The sequence below is a fragment of the Bubalus kerabau genome, chromosome 4 (genome assembly GCF_029407905.1).
Source record: "Bubalus kerabau isolate K-KA32 ecotype Philippines breed swamp buffalo chromosome 4, PCC_UOA_SB_1v2, whole genome shotgun sequence".
NCBI lineage: Eukaryota > Metazoa > Chordata > Mammalia > Artiodactyla > Bovidae > Bubalus > Bubalus kerabau.
In genome coordinates, this window is record NC_073627.1 from 13,598,191 (window position 1) to 13,614,590 (window position 16,400).

A 16,400-nucleotide genomic window follows, 5' to 3' on the forward strand; every position below is an offset into this window, starting at 1 on the left:
GGCAGCAAAATGCAGACAAGATCTACTTGGCAGTTTGTGCTTTACAATATAAATTAACTATCTCTCAGCATTCATTGAAATTTTTATAGTGAGCAAATAGCCTTTTCAAAATAAGGGGGAAAGAAAAAAAGAGCCTTTAAGAAATGTTAGGTATCAGAGAATACATATTGTGGGATCCCCACTCTATGACATGCTGCTGCTGCTGCTGCTAAGTCGCTTCAGTCGTGTCCGACTCTGTGCGACCCCATAGACAGCAGCCCACCAGGTTCCCCCGTCCCTGGGATTCTCCAGGCAAGAACACTGGAGTGGGTTGCCATTTCCTTCTCCAATGCATGAAAGTGAAAAGTGAAAGTCAAGTTGCTCAGTCGTGTCCGACTCTTTGCGATCCCATGGACTGCAGCCTACCAGGCTCCTCCGCCCATGGGATTTTCCAGGCAACTACGACATGCTGGAAAAGGCTAAACTACAGCGACAGGGAAAAGATGAGTGGTTGTCAGAGGTCAGGAGGGAGGGAAGGTGACCAGGTGGAGCGCACAAGGTTTAAACCCACAGAACATACACCATGAAGGTGAGCCCTGATGTAAAACTGCAGGAGTCTGGGTGATGCTGTGTCAAAGCAGTTTCACTGATTGCAATGAATCTACCATCTAGAGTGGATGTGGGCTCAGCAGGAAAGAATATGCTTGCAGTGCAGGAGACCGCCTGCAATGCAACAGACTTGGGTTCCATCTGTGGGTCGGGAAGATCCCCTGGAGGAGGAAATGGCAATCTACTGCAGTAGTTTTGCCTGGGAAATCCCAAGGAGAGAGGAGTCTGGCGGGCTACAGTCTGGGGTTGCAAAGAGTTGGACATGACTTAGAAACTAAACCGCACCAAGTAAATGTGGGTAACAGGGGAGGTGTGCATGTGCAGGGCAGGGAGTGTATGGGAAGTCTGTTGTCTTCCGTTCAGTTTTGCTGTGAATCTAAAATTACTTGCCCTCCAAAATAAAGTCTTCCAAAATTGTCAGATGTTAAGATCCTGATAACCAACACTCTAAAGAATCCCAGCTGTGTACTGGATTAAGAAAACATCACAGGCTCCAATTTTGGGGAAAAGGAGAATTGGCAGCAGGAGGAAGAACAAAGTAGGGGAGAGGTGGGTCGAGTTGAAGTCCACTTGGTCTGGCCTCATGGCCTGTCCTTTTCTGGTCTTCCATTGTACAGGCCGGCTCAGGCTGTACTGGCATCTGTCGTGGTCTTGGCCTTACCCCCAGCAGATGGTCTGATGGCCACTGTCTCAGAGGTGAGGGGTGAGCACTTGCAGCTGGGTTGATGGGAGTGCAAATGGGGCTGGGACACCTGAGGACAGGTGACGCCCCAGCATTGCCACCTACCCACTCAAGAGACGAGGTAGGAGAGTGAAATTCTGAGTCAGGGCCACATGCCCAATCACACGAATCTGCCTGTCTGAAAGTGCAGATCTGAACCACATGAGCCTGCCTGTCCATAAATGCAGATCTGAAAGCCTGGAACTGGAGAAGGGGGCATGTGGCTGGGACAGGAGCCTGATTCCAGGCCATGGGGGATGCAGGACGAAACCAGGGCCAGTGAAGGTTCGGCTCCGCTAGCTCCCTGGGAGATGAAGTCCCTTCCCAGAGGCGGACACGTGAGGACAAGCCCTGGGGTAGACCCTGCCTGGTGGTGCTGGAACCAGAGGGAGCCCAAGTGGGTGTGGCTCTGCCTTGGCTGGATGGTCTCGCATTTTCAATATTGTCAAGCGATGAAAACATACTTCTGTCATGGCTGGTCACTCTGTACCACTTAATGACCACAGTCACATGATTGATGACCTGGGTAAATCAGCTTTGTTAAAAAACATGCAGACAGACCAGCCTTGGTCACAACCTTTGCTGTCGCCCTATGTGGGAGAGCAGAAACCTACGGCCACACAGTATTGGGGGAGGGTGGCCTTCCCAAAAGGGAACTAATGGGAGTGTGCTGGGCATTCTTAAAATAGTTTTTTCTCTTTTAAATTAATTAATTTGGCTGCTCCGGGTCTTCATTGCTTCATGTGGGCTTTTTCTAGTTGCAGAGAGTTTGGGGGCTACTCTCTAGTTGCTATGCTTGGTCTTCTCACTGTGGTGGCTTCTCTTGTTGTGGAACATGGGCTCCAGAGCATGTGGGCTCAGTAGTTGTGGCTCCAGAGCACAGGCTCAGAAGTTGCGGTACATGGGCTTAGTTGCCCCGGGGAATGTGGGATCCTCCCAGACTGGGATCAAACCTTGCAAGGCGGATTCTTAACCATTGGACCACCAGGGAAGCCCTGTGCTGGGCATTCTTTACAAACCACCATTATGCACAAGTTCACAGAGCAAACCGCTCACCCCTCTCCTCTCATCTACTGTCCTCCTCAAAGTGTTAGGATGGAGGTGCTTCCTGCCAGCCTGCCCTCTGTGTGCATGCGTGCACACGCTCTGTGTATGTTCACTTGGGCCTCAGAGCACACTGTTCTGCGGGCTGCTCTTCTCATAGGCTGACGTGTCTGGGCTGGCACACACATCATGTAGTCAGCATGCTGAGCCTGGTCCAAAGAGTGTCCAAGCCCACGAGGAAACAACACAAAGTGAGGAGTTTTGAAGTCGTTTGGAAAGGCCACATTTTATTGTACTTGACAAAATAATTATCCACAGTGGACTGGAGCTGAAGGGGGAAAACGGGCTGTCTCTCTTGTTTGAGAAGTGCTGTGCAGAGATGGTGCCTGATGGGGATGCAGGAGACCCGTGGGCATGCAAGCGGCCCACACGCTCTCTTTTTAAAAATGTGCTTACTTATTTTTGGCTGTGCTGGGTCTTTGTAGCTGTGAGTGGACTTTCTCTTTTGGCAAGGTGCAGGCTTACTGCAGTGGTTCTCTTGTTGCGCACACAGGCTCTAGGATGCACGGGCTTCAGCAGTTACGGTGTATGGGCTCAGAAGTTGCAGTTCATGGGCTCCAGAGTGTGGGTTCAAGAGTTGTGTGGCAGGGGCTTAGATGCCTCGTGGCATGTGAAGTCTTCCCGGACCAGGGATTGAATCCATGCCCCCCATATCGGCAGGGGGACGAGACCAGCAGGGAAGTCCACCCCACATGCCCTTGAGGGTTAAAGTAGCATCCACGGTCCGATTCCAATGTCCCAAAGATGGACCCCTAGACCTTCCTAATTGCTTTCTTACTGTAACAAAAAACACTGCCAAACAGCCTTACATATGCATCTTTTTCAGATTTGTGAGAAAATATTTTTAAAAGATCTCTAGGGGAAGATTTGCGTATTCAAAGGGTATGATAATTTAAAAAGTTGTGAGATGCAGGCAAACTGCCCTTAGAGAGGCTTCACCAATGACAGCTTCTGAGATGGGACTTTTTAGTCTGGGCGTGAACTCAACGCTGACTTACTTGCCCTCTTCAGACTCCTGCAGAGGCAAGTGGCATCCACACCCTTGTCACATCTGGGGATTCCTCCTGGACGCTCCGTCCGGCACTTTGCCTGTCATCAGTGAATGCCCATGTTGGGTACTGATTCTCTTTTATCTGTCAGGTATGCTGCAAATATTTCTCCCATCTGTTATTTGTCTTTTATCTTTGTGTATGATGTCTTTTCCTTACAGATGTTTTAGGATGTGACGACATCAACTCTGTTGATTTTTGCCTTTCCCACCTCTAGGTGGTTTTAGACTTTTTTTTTTTACCATTATTTAGGGAAGCCTTCCTCATGCAAAGGTGAACTGAGCCAGTGTGTGCACAGCCAACGGGGGAAGGGCAGTTGGAGCAGAATCCCACATCCCTGCACATACTGAAGTCTTAGGAAATGAAAGAGTGATAACCAGAGATGCAGACGAAAACAGTTACAGGCCACTATGTGCTGCTCTATGGTAGTACTTGAAAGACTAGGGACTTTGGAGAGATTGCCAGCAAAATGCACATGTCCAGAATTGATCCAAGAAGAGGCAGAAAATCCATACAGACAGATCACCAGAGAAGAAAAACAGAAGATATTACTAAAAGTCTACCACTAATGAAAACACCAGGCATGGAAGGCTCTACTGCTGAGGTCTCTCTAACTTTCAGAGAAGGCTGCAAACTTGGCCACGAGGAACGTGTAGCTTTCTCTGACACTGGGAGGCACAGGAGGGCAGGCCCGGCAATGGAGGATCTGCTCCTTTGTTGGATGGATGGCCAGATGGATGGATGCGGGGTAGATGGGTTGAGAGATGTGTGAGTGTGTCAGTGAGTGGATGCTGGATAGAGAGGTAGGTGGATGACTCACTCACATACTTGGTGGCTGTGAGGCCAGCTGATTAGACTAGGAATTCACCATGAGGGGAAAGACAGGTTCACTGGAATAAAAGGTCAGAGGGGGAGGGAGGCATGGCTGTGCCTCCATCTGGAACCCTTGGGGGCTGGGAAGGCAACTGAGCAGTGGCAGGGCTTGGCACAGAGGCCAAGGTCAAGGAGAAGCAAGGTTCAGATGTGGGAGGGAATGCAGTGGAATTAAGAAATGGAGCTGTAAGTGAATGAAGGCCATGAAACGACAGGCGTGTGGGACAAGAAGCACATACACGGCATGACCCTTAAAAGTAAAAACAGGGTTTTTAGTGAACTTGGCAGAAGATGGCCCAGAAGTTCCCCTAAGGAACAAGCAAAGCCAAACCTTCCCCTTCAACTTGTGGAACAGAAGGAGGACTGAACGGAAGGAGGGCTTTGTCAAACGGGTCCCAAGGGAAGGAGCCAGCTCCCGTGAAAGATGCCCACAGTTGCTGCTCGCACACTGATGACATCTAGAAATACTCTGAGCGCTGCTCACCCTTCTTCTTTCAGGGGTGGGTTCTTAGAAGGACAAAGCCTCTGAGGGAAGTCTCGCCCAGGTGCCCTGCCCACAAAAGGTGGATGTGTACAGCGGTCTCCAAGTACAACTGGGGATCATTTTACACGGACGGTTTGGTTGACCTCTGTGTCTCGGGCGCCTGGCACATAGCAGCCACTCAAAAAGATGTCTGCTGAAAACACAAGTGACTTATCTGTTCCTCCTTAGATTTTCCAGGGTCTTCCACACCCTCTCCCTTCAGTTCCGCAGTCCCCTTTGTGCTCCCGAGTCCCACTTTCAATCACTTGGTAATTTCAGGAGTCAACATATTAAGGCTAAATATTAATGTATTCAAAACAACTATTCTCGTTCATGCAGGTATGTGCTGGGGAGAGACCAGGGTGGATGTTCTGTTCCGTCTCCTCCCCTTCAGTGGGAAGTGCTTTTTGGACACTGCAGTGGTTGGGGGTGAGAAGGACCTCGGAGGGAAGCCGGGGCTCTTGTTAGCCGACAGAAGCATTTTGTGGATACCCTGTTGCTCTGAGCTCTTTACAGCCACACTGGGGCACTCTGCCTCCAACAGGAAATGCAAGTCAGGGACCTTGCTCCTAAAGTAGGTGAGCTGTCATGGACAGAGGGGTGGCTTAGTTTCACATCAACAACAAGGTGAAATCCCAAAGACCCGAGATTTGGAGATCATCACAGTTACTCAAATCTGTAGCTGGAAAAGGACAGAGGCAGGAGCCACAGAAGGTGAGGGGGAGGCTGCAAGAAAGGGGCCGGCGCCTTGGCTGCAGGAAAACCAAGGGGTTTAAAAGCAGGGAGGCTGGTGCGCTGAGACGCCGGGAGAGGTTCAATGTCTAGTAGCTCTAGTGGGTTAATCGTGGGACCTCTGGCCCAGTCCATGGGTCCCTTTCTCAGGAACCAGCACCCAAGACCCCCACGACGGGCAGCCTGGGCATCTGCAGCCCACAGTCCAGGCTTTGGCCGCACCGCACACACTGCCGCCTTTATCCTGAGGACGCCAAGGCTGTGGCTGGCCTGGGAACACGGCAGCCTTTGCTGCCACCACAAAGCCGCATAGAAATGCCAGCTGCTTCGCTAACCTGTGGCATTTTTCTCACAAAATGCTGCCAGAGGGGTGGGTTCACAGGACTCCCACGGCAGAGATCAAGCTGAGTCCTGTCTGTTCTTCCTTCTGTCCCCAACCCCAGGCTGGGCTGGGCCTCCCCGCTCCGCCCAGCCCTCCTCGGGCCAGCCCTGCGCTGCACCCTGCACATCCATCCCCAGAGCAGGGGCGGAGTGGGGGGGAATGACCCACCAGTGAGGTGCCCCAGCTCTGCTCGCAGCCGGTTTCCCAGCTCCAGGAGCTGCTCCTTCTCCAGGCGGAGCCGCAGGATCTTCCTGGCAGCCTCCTTGAGCTTCCTCTGGAGTCGGGGCACAGACAGGACCTGCAGGGGCTGCGTCCCATGGTCCTCTGTCCCCGCGGGTCCCCCGTCTGCAGGAACCTGCGAACAAACCCACATGGCAGAGACCATCAGACAAGCCTGGGGTTGTGGGGCGGGGAGGAGGAAGTGGGAGTTGGGGTGCGGACGGTGGGAGCCACTGCCTGACCAACTGTTCCAGAAGCCACACCACTGGGTGACATCCCTCCAGCCTAACAGACAAACGGGTGTCCCTGCAACATGACGCATCCACAGCAGCCTTCGGTCTCATTGCGGGGGGGCAGGGGGAGAGAAGTATGTGATGAAGGTCGTCAAAGCTCCTAGGCCAAGGCTTGCCTGCCCTTGCTTACTCTGTGGCTCCCTCACCCCCTCACCACCAACGCTTTTGTGTCTTTCCAGTGAAGACAATGAGGAAGCAGCCAAGGCCCGGGACCCATGAGGGCTACACATGTGATCACCACCTCCTCTGCTGGCCCCTCTGTCATAGGCTGGGTGCCTGCTGTCTGTCTGGTATGGAAGGGGGCCGGCGGAGATCCGAAGTGAGGCCCGTGACGGGAACCCAGTCTCGGTTACTCTTTCTCCAGCCCTGGACATCTGCGTGGCTGGGCCCCTCTCCAGTGACCCCTCTGCCCTCACTCGCTCAGCACGTTGCTTCCCCTGCCTCCTCTCTGACTTCATCTGTCCTGACTCCTAACTCAGACACTTACTCCACCTGTCCTTCAGACTTCCCTCAACCATCACAGGCTGGCCCAGGTTTCCCACCATCCTGACCCTGACGAGAGTGCAGAAAGCAAAGGAGGCCAAAGGCAGGAGCAGTGGCTGCTTGGGGTCTCAGCTTGTGGGCCAGGAGGTAGTCCTGGGAAAAACACCCAGGCTCTGAGCCCCCTTGCCCGGGCGATACCATGCGGCCCTTCACTCTACCACTGGCCCAGCTGTCCCATTTCCCGCTATCCCATGGTCCAACCATGTGGCTCTTACACACACATGCTGTCCTACCTAGAAGGGTTTTTGGAACGGGGTCGGGTGTGGGAAAAAGAGAAAGGGAAAAAGGAGAATGTGTGTGGCTGCCTTTGTGCTGGGCAGGGGCCCAGGAAGAGCCAGTGGTGTCCAAGGCCCCGAGGGAAGCAGGTGGCCTACTTAGGCATGGCTATTGCCGACACCTATGAAAAGCTGAGCTGCTGACCCAGCCAAGCGAACTGGCGCCAGAATGAGGAACCTGCTCTGTGTCCCTGGAACAGAAGCACACCCTGTCCTGGCCCAGTTTCCTGGTGTGTCTTTCCAGGGCTGGCATGCACCTGTGCCCTCCTATGGCCTTGGAGCCACGGTGACTGCACAGCAGTGCCTCCAGCACATGCCTGGCATGTGGCGTGAAGGGGGCATATGGAGGTGAGATGGTAAAAGGAACATCAGAGAAAGGCCTTGGCTCAGGGTCTCTCAAGGGCACAGGACCAGGACTGGTGGGAGACCTGGAGTGGGAATTCGCACATGGGGCTGCACAGGCCCCAGGCGGCTGACATGACTACCCCTTTGGAAAGTTGCACAGCCTCCAGGGGTGCAGCCCTGGGGTTGGGGGACCAGCCCAGTCAATTCTCCAGGCTTGGTCCCTCTCTACAGGGATATGCTGTAAGATTATCTTGTGTTATCCGAAGTAAAATCCTGAAAACAGAGACTTTCCAAACCTCAGAACACTTAGAAATCTAAAAATCTCTTCAAAAGCAGCACCCCTGCACCACCACTCCACCCCATCCCCCATCCCCCGCCCAGCAGATGGCCCCTGGCCTGGGCCGAGTAACCAACGCTGCCCAGGACGTGGCAGCTCTCAGGGCTGGGGAGTCCTGATCTTGAACGGTCCCTGTTCTTTCACACAGTGATCACACGCGATGAGCGGGGGACTGCAGCTGGGCCCCCTGCTCTTAAGCTCAGTTCCTGGTAAGATCAAGCTTATTTTGATGACGCTACAGCCTCAGCCCACAGTGACACAATGCTAATAACGACCTGAAACACCTAGGAGCTTCTGCACTGCTACACTCAGGGGCCAAGATCCCACCCTGTGACGGCCACATTCCCCTGCCCCCACCTTGCTCGGGTGCCAGTCCCAGCATCTTGGCCAGAATCCACGCAGCAGAGGGGAAGCTTGAGGCGTCCTAATGACTCTGTTCCCCAGGGAAGGGAGTGCCTGGGCTCCCCCCCGCCCCCACCCCGCGAGAAGCCCTGTGGGGAGGCTGAGGACGAGGGAGAAGCAGTGCGGACTCCAGTGGGAGAGAGAGCAGCGCCGGCAGCCAGCACTGCCCCCTGGTGGTCGGAGCCGGGAGAAGTACAGTAGGCTTCTTGGGGTCTGGGCAGAGGGGCCCACGGGAGGGAGGGGCCTGGGTGAGCAGAGAAACAGGGAAGTGTGACCATGCAGCCTGAGGGGTGCTCCGCGGTCTGCAGGTCCCTTCCGGGCTGGGGGTCTGGACTTGATGTGGCAGAATCTCATCCCCAGGGAGAAGCTGCAGGGGTGGCCTGAGGCCCCACGCCCCTGTCTCACTGCTGGTGCTTCCTCCCCTCTCCACATACATCTCTCTCTGAACCATCTGAGGGTGAGTTGGAGACATTGCACCCCTTTCTGCCCTGATACTTCAGTTTGTACTTTCTAAAAATAGGGACATTCTCTTAGTAATCAGCTAAGAAAGCTGCCCAGATGGCTGACCCAACCCGTCTCGAAAGCTGCACAGCCTCCAGGGGTGCAAAGGTTGAGGGGTGGGGGAGCAGCTAGGCCATCCTTTCTCTAGGCTTGGTCCTCCTCTACAGGAACACGGCAGAAGTTTCACAGGGCCATGGCATTATGACCTAACGCACAGTCCACAGGCACCTCCATCAGCTGCCCAGAGGACATCCTTTATGGCCTATTTCTCCTGCCTGGGGTCCACGATCCCACATATCTTCCATGTCCCGGGCCCCTCAGTCCTCAGAATGCTCTCAACAGGACAGGCTGCATGTTTAGTGTCCCTCGCTCAGGATCTGTCCAAAATCTCATACTTGGGAGTCAGGAGTGAGGCTATCCCTCTCCTGTCCATTGGCCCACGATGTCCCTCTGTCCCAGTGTCGGCAAAGGAAGCTAGCTGATCCCTTGGAAGTGGTGTCCACAGGCTGCTGCACTGGAAAGTTACTGTCTTCCCTTCACAATAAGAAGAACTTGTAGGGAGATTCCTTATAAACAGCTTGTCCAGAATTTCAGCATCCATTGATGACATTCCCATGGTGTCACTCCTTTCACATCCTTGGCTGATGTTCTAAGTAAGAAAGAGTTTCCCTCTCTCCTTCCTTTCCTTGTCAGCTTATGTGCATCAGCATGAATGCAAATTTTGGTAGACAAATTATAACAGTGACTTCATGATTGACTAGTCTGGATCTGGTCAGTGGGAGCCCTTTATGCTGGCTCCTGCCTCCTTGTCATGTCTCTGTGGCGGTGGAATTGGCCTCTTACCCTGGTTCTTCTCTACAGAGCAGCAAGTTCAGGAATGCGATCTAGGCACTGGCTATGTGCTCACCCACCCTGGGGAGCCACTGTTCCTTGGCTCCCAGTGGATGGAGCCAGGATGTATGAATACCCCTCTCTTCAAAGTAACTCACGAGTTTAACCTGGTGACTCCAACCCCAATTTGTGCCCCAGAGGTACCTCAGCCCTCTCCACCACTGTTTCCCCAAGTCTGGGAAGCCTGATGCCCACAACCTCTTCTCTGGGCACCCAACACACAGCTGGGCAATTACAAGTGGAGCCTGAATTGGGTGGGCCTGGTCTAGGCCAAGGGTTTCCTATGCCTCCAGTTTTTCACCCTAGGAGTGACCTCACCAAGGTCATGGGACACCTAGACCTGGAAGGAGGTGGGACCCTGATAGCTGTGCAGAAACTACAAGACCCAGAGAGCTCACTCAACACCCATCCTGGGAGAACAGCCGTGGGCCTCAAGTTGCTTCAGATCCCAGGCTGTCTGCCAAGGGATAAGTACCTCAACTTTAATTTCCACTCATTTGCAGGGTTTCTTCCTCTTTCACTCAAAACAGGTGGGGTTAGTGAGTTATGTGAGGGCTGCTAACAAGGGAGCTATGAGGGCCACTGGGGCTGCAGCAAGCCCCTGGCAGCACCCAGAGCAGCTGTGGCCATGGCAGGAGAGCAGACACATCACCGCTGGCAACTGCTGCCCAGCCGGGCCTGGAGCCTCTGGACTTGACTCCTGAGATACAGGACTGTGGAGATGTCTGAGGCTCCTGGGGACGGCATCCACCTACCGATGGCACAGAGGGTTCACTTTACACTTCCAGTGTCCCCACAGCTCAGACTCCCTCAGCCTCCCCCTCACCAGCCCCTAAAGACACCCCTCACATGTTTGCCTCCGCCAAGGCACAGCGGCCCCCCTCATGTTCACTGGGCCAGACAGTGTCCTGGGCTGAGTATTCTCCCTTCGAGGCCCTTCACAGCCCCCGATAGTGGGTCCTGACGTCGGGTCCCTCCTGTGTCCCTAAGTCACTCTCATAGCTTGGTCTGTGGGATGAGAGCCACTCAGCAGGGAGTGAGGTGGGTGGGGAATACAGTCAATGCTGTTTCTGCCCAAGGACTCTCAACACCTTCCAGACGTCATCTTATTGTCCCTAAAACCTTCAACTTATGACTATCACCACCTGCAAACGTAGGTAACACAGGTAACTGCAGGTCACCATCTGTGATTGCAGGTAACTGACAGGTCTCAGGAGGTGTGTCATGTGACGTCCTGTGACAAAAGCCATTCTTTGCAGCATTTCTATAACGGCTTTCAGGAAGCGGGAAAGTAGCCTGTCTGGTACGCACGTAGGGAAAACGTGCTGTGGTAGCATTCATGCCCTGGCCTGGGACCTTGGCCTAAATCCAACCATGGAACTTGAGGGGACAGGGTGCCAAGGGCCTGACCAGGACCAGGACACTAGGTGGCCTGGTGGCCAGTGCTCCAGGCAGTATCTCAAACACTCTGAGAAGCTCATGAGATCCACAGGGTCCACCCCTGGGGGTCCTCTGGAAGGAAAAGTCACCTTGTTACATCCATTTCAGGGCTTCCCAGGCCCTTGAAGCACATGGTCAAGGCCTCCTGTTCTAGAGGACATGGAACGGCCCCCTTCATGTGTGCAGGCTCCCTACAGTTTTAAATGAGGGATCTCAGCGACCTGCAGGACAAGGGTGGGGTGGCAGCCCTTTACAGTGTCTGCAGAGAACAGCCCAGACAAAGTCAGCCCAGCCAGAGAAGAAGAGGGAGGGAGGGGAGGCTCCCCACTGGCCAAGACCGCACCCCAGACAAGTCCTGGCACAGGATGCAGAGCACCAAAGGGCACCCACCTCTCCTCCAACAGCTGCAGTATCTGAGGCCTTTGGTTGCTGCCTGCTGGCAGCGCCCCCACTTTCCTTCCGAGCTGACCCGAGATGCTTCTCCAGCTCAGCCACCTGCTTCTGCAGCTGCAGAGCCTCCAGGTGCACCTGGTCCAGCTCGTGGGGAAGCTCTCGCTGGATGGTATCCACGTCCAGGGGTTCCTGCAGCACCTGGGAGGCCATTTTAGAGGCAATGTTAGGAAGGAGGCAGGCTCTGGGAGGGGGTCTGGAACAGATCAGCAGGGAGGACTGGGAAGCAGGAGAAGGGAGATACTAGGTGGCAGAAAGTCCAGAAAGATCAGAAGGACACATGCCAGTTAGCCTCCCCTCTCTGACTTAATTCCAACCTCCATAAGACCGCACCCCCACAACCAAGCCACTGCACTTCTGCATGAGCAGCCTGGGTCAGCTGTGGGGTGGCCAGGAGGTACGTGAGCCGAGTCCAGGCCAGAGCTCTGGGGCCACCCTGTCCTTCAGCTGCCTCTCTGGACATCTGCTCTCCTGGCATAAAGAGGGAAAGACAGGCAAAAAGAAAGACACAGTTCTCTACACCCTCAACTTTCCCATTTTACTCTCAGGAAGATAAGATACCATCTTCCTATTCCGGAGGCTTCCACCTGGTGGCTCAGCTGGTAAAGAGTCTGCCTTAATGCAGGAGACCTGGGTTTAATCCCTGAGTCAGGAAGATTCCCTGGAAAAGGGAACAGCAACCCACTCCAGTATTTTTGTCTGGAGAATTCCATGGAAAGCGGAGCCTGGCAGGTCACAGTTCATGGGATCGCAAAGAGTCAGACTGAGTGACTAACACTTTCCTGTTCCAGGGATTTCTACAACGAGTTTGTAATGAATATTTTATTCTTTGTCACATACACCAAAAAAGGTGATCATCTGATAAAACAAACATTGTTAAGTAAAAACAAATAGAAAACACCTTTTAGGGTAGACTTTTTCCCTCAGGATAATCAAATAATCTGTGATGACCAAGACAAAATTAAAAGTTCTTATTTACATATTTATTTCCTGTTTGTAGCTTGTGGGGTGTGTGAAATCCTCATGGTGGGGCAGAACTGGGAAAGGGCACAGATCTGAAGGACCCCTGCCCTCATATGTGACACAGGTCTGCAATCGAAGAAAGAGAAAAGCAGTCAAGTTCATCCCCACTGGAACAGCACAACTGCTCTTCAGTCAAGATAAGGCATCTGATTTCCAGGCACTGCCTGCTCCTCACAGAAGACAGAAAGCTCCGAGCAATGTCTGTCACTAGCCAGGAGTTCTGTTCCACAGAAGATGCAGCGTCTGTAGGATGGTGTAACCTACATACTTATAGACTTGAAAGGACACGGGAAAATGGCCCCATGGGAAAGAAATACCACAAGGCAACACGGAGGCGTGACACCACCTGCACCAGCAGTAAGAGCTGTGCCCCCAGGGGCACCGTCAAGGCCACGGAAAGATAAGGCAGGGAATGGGAGGGAAAGTCTGCAGATCACGTATCTGACCAGAGGCTTGAACCCAGAAAATACAAAGAACTCTGATAATTCAACAATTAGACGACAGACAGCCCAATTAAAATTGGGCAGAGGATACTCATGGACATTTCTTCAAAAGAGACATACAAATGGCTGATAAGCACACAAAAACATGCTCAACGTCATTTTTTATCAGTTCAGTTCAGTTGTTCGGTCATGTCCGACTCTTTGTCACCCCATTTCTTTTATCAAGAAAATGCAAATGGGCCACAGTGAGGTCCACCTCAAACCTGCTAGGACGGCTAGAGTCAAAAAGACAGAAAGCAGTTGCTGCTGGTGAGGACGTGAGACACGGGGGCCCTCGTGCACCTTCTGGGAGTGGAAAGTGCACAGCCACTGTGGAAATGTTTAGTGGTTCTCCAAAAGTTAAATGTAGAATTACCCTGCAACCAGGGATTCCACTCCTTTACGTCTACCTGGAAGAACTGAACCAGGCACTTGGACAGACAGGAGTCCACCATGCTGACAGCAGCCAAATGGCAGAAGCAACCCAAGTGTCCGCCAGATGAGTGGGTACACTGAATGTGGGGTTCTTAAGAGGAAGTTCCGACCCCTGCTACAATACGGATGAACCCTGAGGACGTTATGCTGAGTGAAAGCAGCCAGTCACAGAAGAACAAATACTGAGTGATTTCACTCATAGGAGGCTCCCAGAGGAGCCGGCTTCACAGAGACCGGAAGAGTAGAGTTTACCAGGGGCTGGGGGCAGGAAACAGGGAGTTAGTGTTCAATGGGGACAGAGTTTCTGTTCAAATGATAAAAATGTCCTATTCGGAATAGACCCTGGTGATGGGTACACAATACTGTGAATATACTTAACGTTACTGAATTGTACACGCAAAAATGCCAAATTTTGTTATGTATATTTTACCAGAATTTAAAAAAAACACTAAATAAAAGAGGTATCAAAAGAGGTATCACGAGATAACAGCAATAAAGCACAGGCTGGGTCACCAGCCCCAGGTGCCAGGGTGGCGCTGCGCTGGAGTTTGTCCAGTTGTCCCACCTCCACAGGGAGGAGTGGGTCAGCCCAGCGCCCGGTTACAACCTGTCCCCCAGAAGGCAGGGCCGAGGGGGACTGCAAGGGCCGGCACTGGGTGAAGCATCTGGAGTCACAGACAGTGGTGACGAGCACACGCTGTTGCTGCAGCTCGGTGCCTGGGCTTGACGTGGGTCCCTGGACTCGCCCAGCACACCCTGGGTGGGTGTCAACGGCCAGCACTGTCCCCCCGCCCTGGACTCCCCTCTATCGTCTACCCCGTCCTCACTGTGTGCCTCCCAGGGACACATGACAGGTGAGCCAGCTGTTCCCAGTAATAACTCCGTCCTCACAGGGCACCAGAGGCACAAAGAGGCCACAGCAGATTCCTGGAGCTCACTGCCACTCCAGCAGTGCCTTCAGTTGGGAGACCTACACAGTTGAGCATCAGAGGGTGGCCATACCTTCTGTCTCAGTCGTGCCACCAGGAAGCTCAGGAGATGCGCTCTGTCCCCAAGCCTTCTGAGTGCCAGTCCCATGGACGCTCTATCGACTGGCACAGCTCCTCCTGCAGAAAGAGCGATTTTGTCAGAATAACATTCCTACCATCCTGGGGGAGCTTCTAACTGCCTGCTGTTGCCTTGGGGAGAAGGACATCTGTGGCATCCAGGGCAGAGGTGCATAGGTATGTTCTTCTCTGCCCTCCTCCAAGGATGGCTACTTGTCACTGCTGGTCCACTGGGACGCTGAAGACATTCTAAAGCTAAGTGGATGCAGCTGGGTGCCCACAAGGACTGAGACGAGATGCACGTGAAGAACAACCTTTATGCCAAGAAAGTAGGAGTCTTTGCAGAAGAAAAATCCAGCTTTACTAGCTAGTGTCTGTCAGAGGCTGGCCTGTGTTGACTCCTAGTCATTTGGCCAGGAATAACGAAAATGTCTACACAATCCACAGGTCAAAGAAGAAACCACAGTGGCTATTAGAAATTACTTTGAACTGAATTACCATAAAAGCATGGCTTATCAGAACATAAGGAGTGCATCTAAAGCTGTCCTTTCAAAAGTATTTATAGCCACAGAAGATTTTTTTAGAAAAGAAGGATGAAAGATAAATGGGCTGAAAGTCCATTTCAAAAATGAGGAAAAAAGCAAACAAGGTAGAAGACAGGACAGAATAAGCCAGTATTAGATGCACTGGAGAAGGCAATGGCAACCCACTCCAGTGTTCTTGCCTGGAGAATCCCAGGGACGGGGGAACCTCGTGGGCTGCCGTCTATGGGGTCGCACAGAGTCGGACACAACTGAAGCGACTTAGCAGCAGCAGCAGCAGCAGATGCTGAGAAAACACAAAACAATGTGTAATAGAGGATGACACAATACTCAAAACATCCATGACAGAATCCAAAATCACTCGTTATACCAACAACAAGGAAAATTGTACCTTGGATGATAAAAGACCTATCAAGAAGACAGATTAAAGCAATTCCAACAGGCAATATAATACAGTCTCAAAACTGTATTTTGGAAGTTTCAGCAAAGGTATGAAAAAAAAATTTTTTTTAATATAAATTTTAGAACTGAAACCATAATAAAAATCTCACTGGATGGGCTCAACAGAAGAACGAATTGGTGAACTTGAAGAAAAAAACAGAAAATTTCCAATTTGAACAATAGAGAAAACAGATTGGAAACAGACAGACAGAGTCTCAGTGACCCAGGGGAGAAAAACAAAAGTTCTAATACTCTTGCCACTGGAGTCCAAAAAGGAAGGACAGTGTGGAGCTAAAAAAATACTTGAAGAAGTAATGGTTGAAAACTTCTCAAATTTGGTTCCGTTTCAATGCCAAAAGGATAAGCCAAGGAAATCTATGTCCAGACCATCATAATCAGATTTCTGAAACTAAAGACAAACTTTGAAAGCAGGCAGAGAGAAATGATTCAAAGGCAATAGACTTCTCATCAGAAACAATCATCTGATTTCTCCCCAGAAGAAAATGGTTTAAGTGCTGAAAATAAAGAACTGTAAACTCATAATTTTATACCAGTGAGTATACTCTTCAGGGATGAAGGTGAAACAAAGACGTCTCGGATGTAGAAAAACCTTGTGAGGCTGTCACCAGCAGCCTTGCTGAAAAGGATCTGCTGAAACAAGTGCTTCAGACAGAAGGAACCTAGAATCAAGAAAGAGTCACAGAAAGGATAAGGATTCAAGGAAAGAATGGACCATTCCTCTCCTCCTGAGTTTTTAAAATTA

At 52.0% G+C, this 16,400-nt stretch overlaps 1 protein-coding gene across 1 annotated transcript in view; it reads right to left on the reverse strand.

Annotated features, from left to right (window-relative positions):
* CCDC57 (coiled-coil domain containing 57) overlaps positions 1 to 16,400 on the reverse strand; it is a 112,173-nt gene that overhangs the window by 48,478 nt on the left and 47,295 nt on the right. The window contains exons 13-15 of the mRNA XM_055575433.1: positions 14,611 to 14,714; positions 11,609 to 11,809; positions 6,141 to 6,327 (exon numbers count right to left, since the gene is read on the reverse strand). Coding sequence (XP_055431408.1) covers positions 6,141 to 6,327; positions 11,609 to 11,809; positions 14,611 to 14,714 — 492 coding nt within the window. The remainder of the gene's footprint in view (positions 1 to 6,140; positions 6,328 to 11,608; positions 11,810 to 14,610; positions 14,715 to 16,400) is intronic.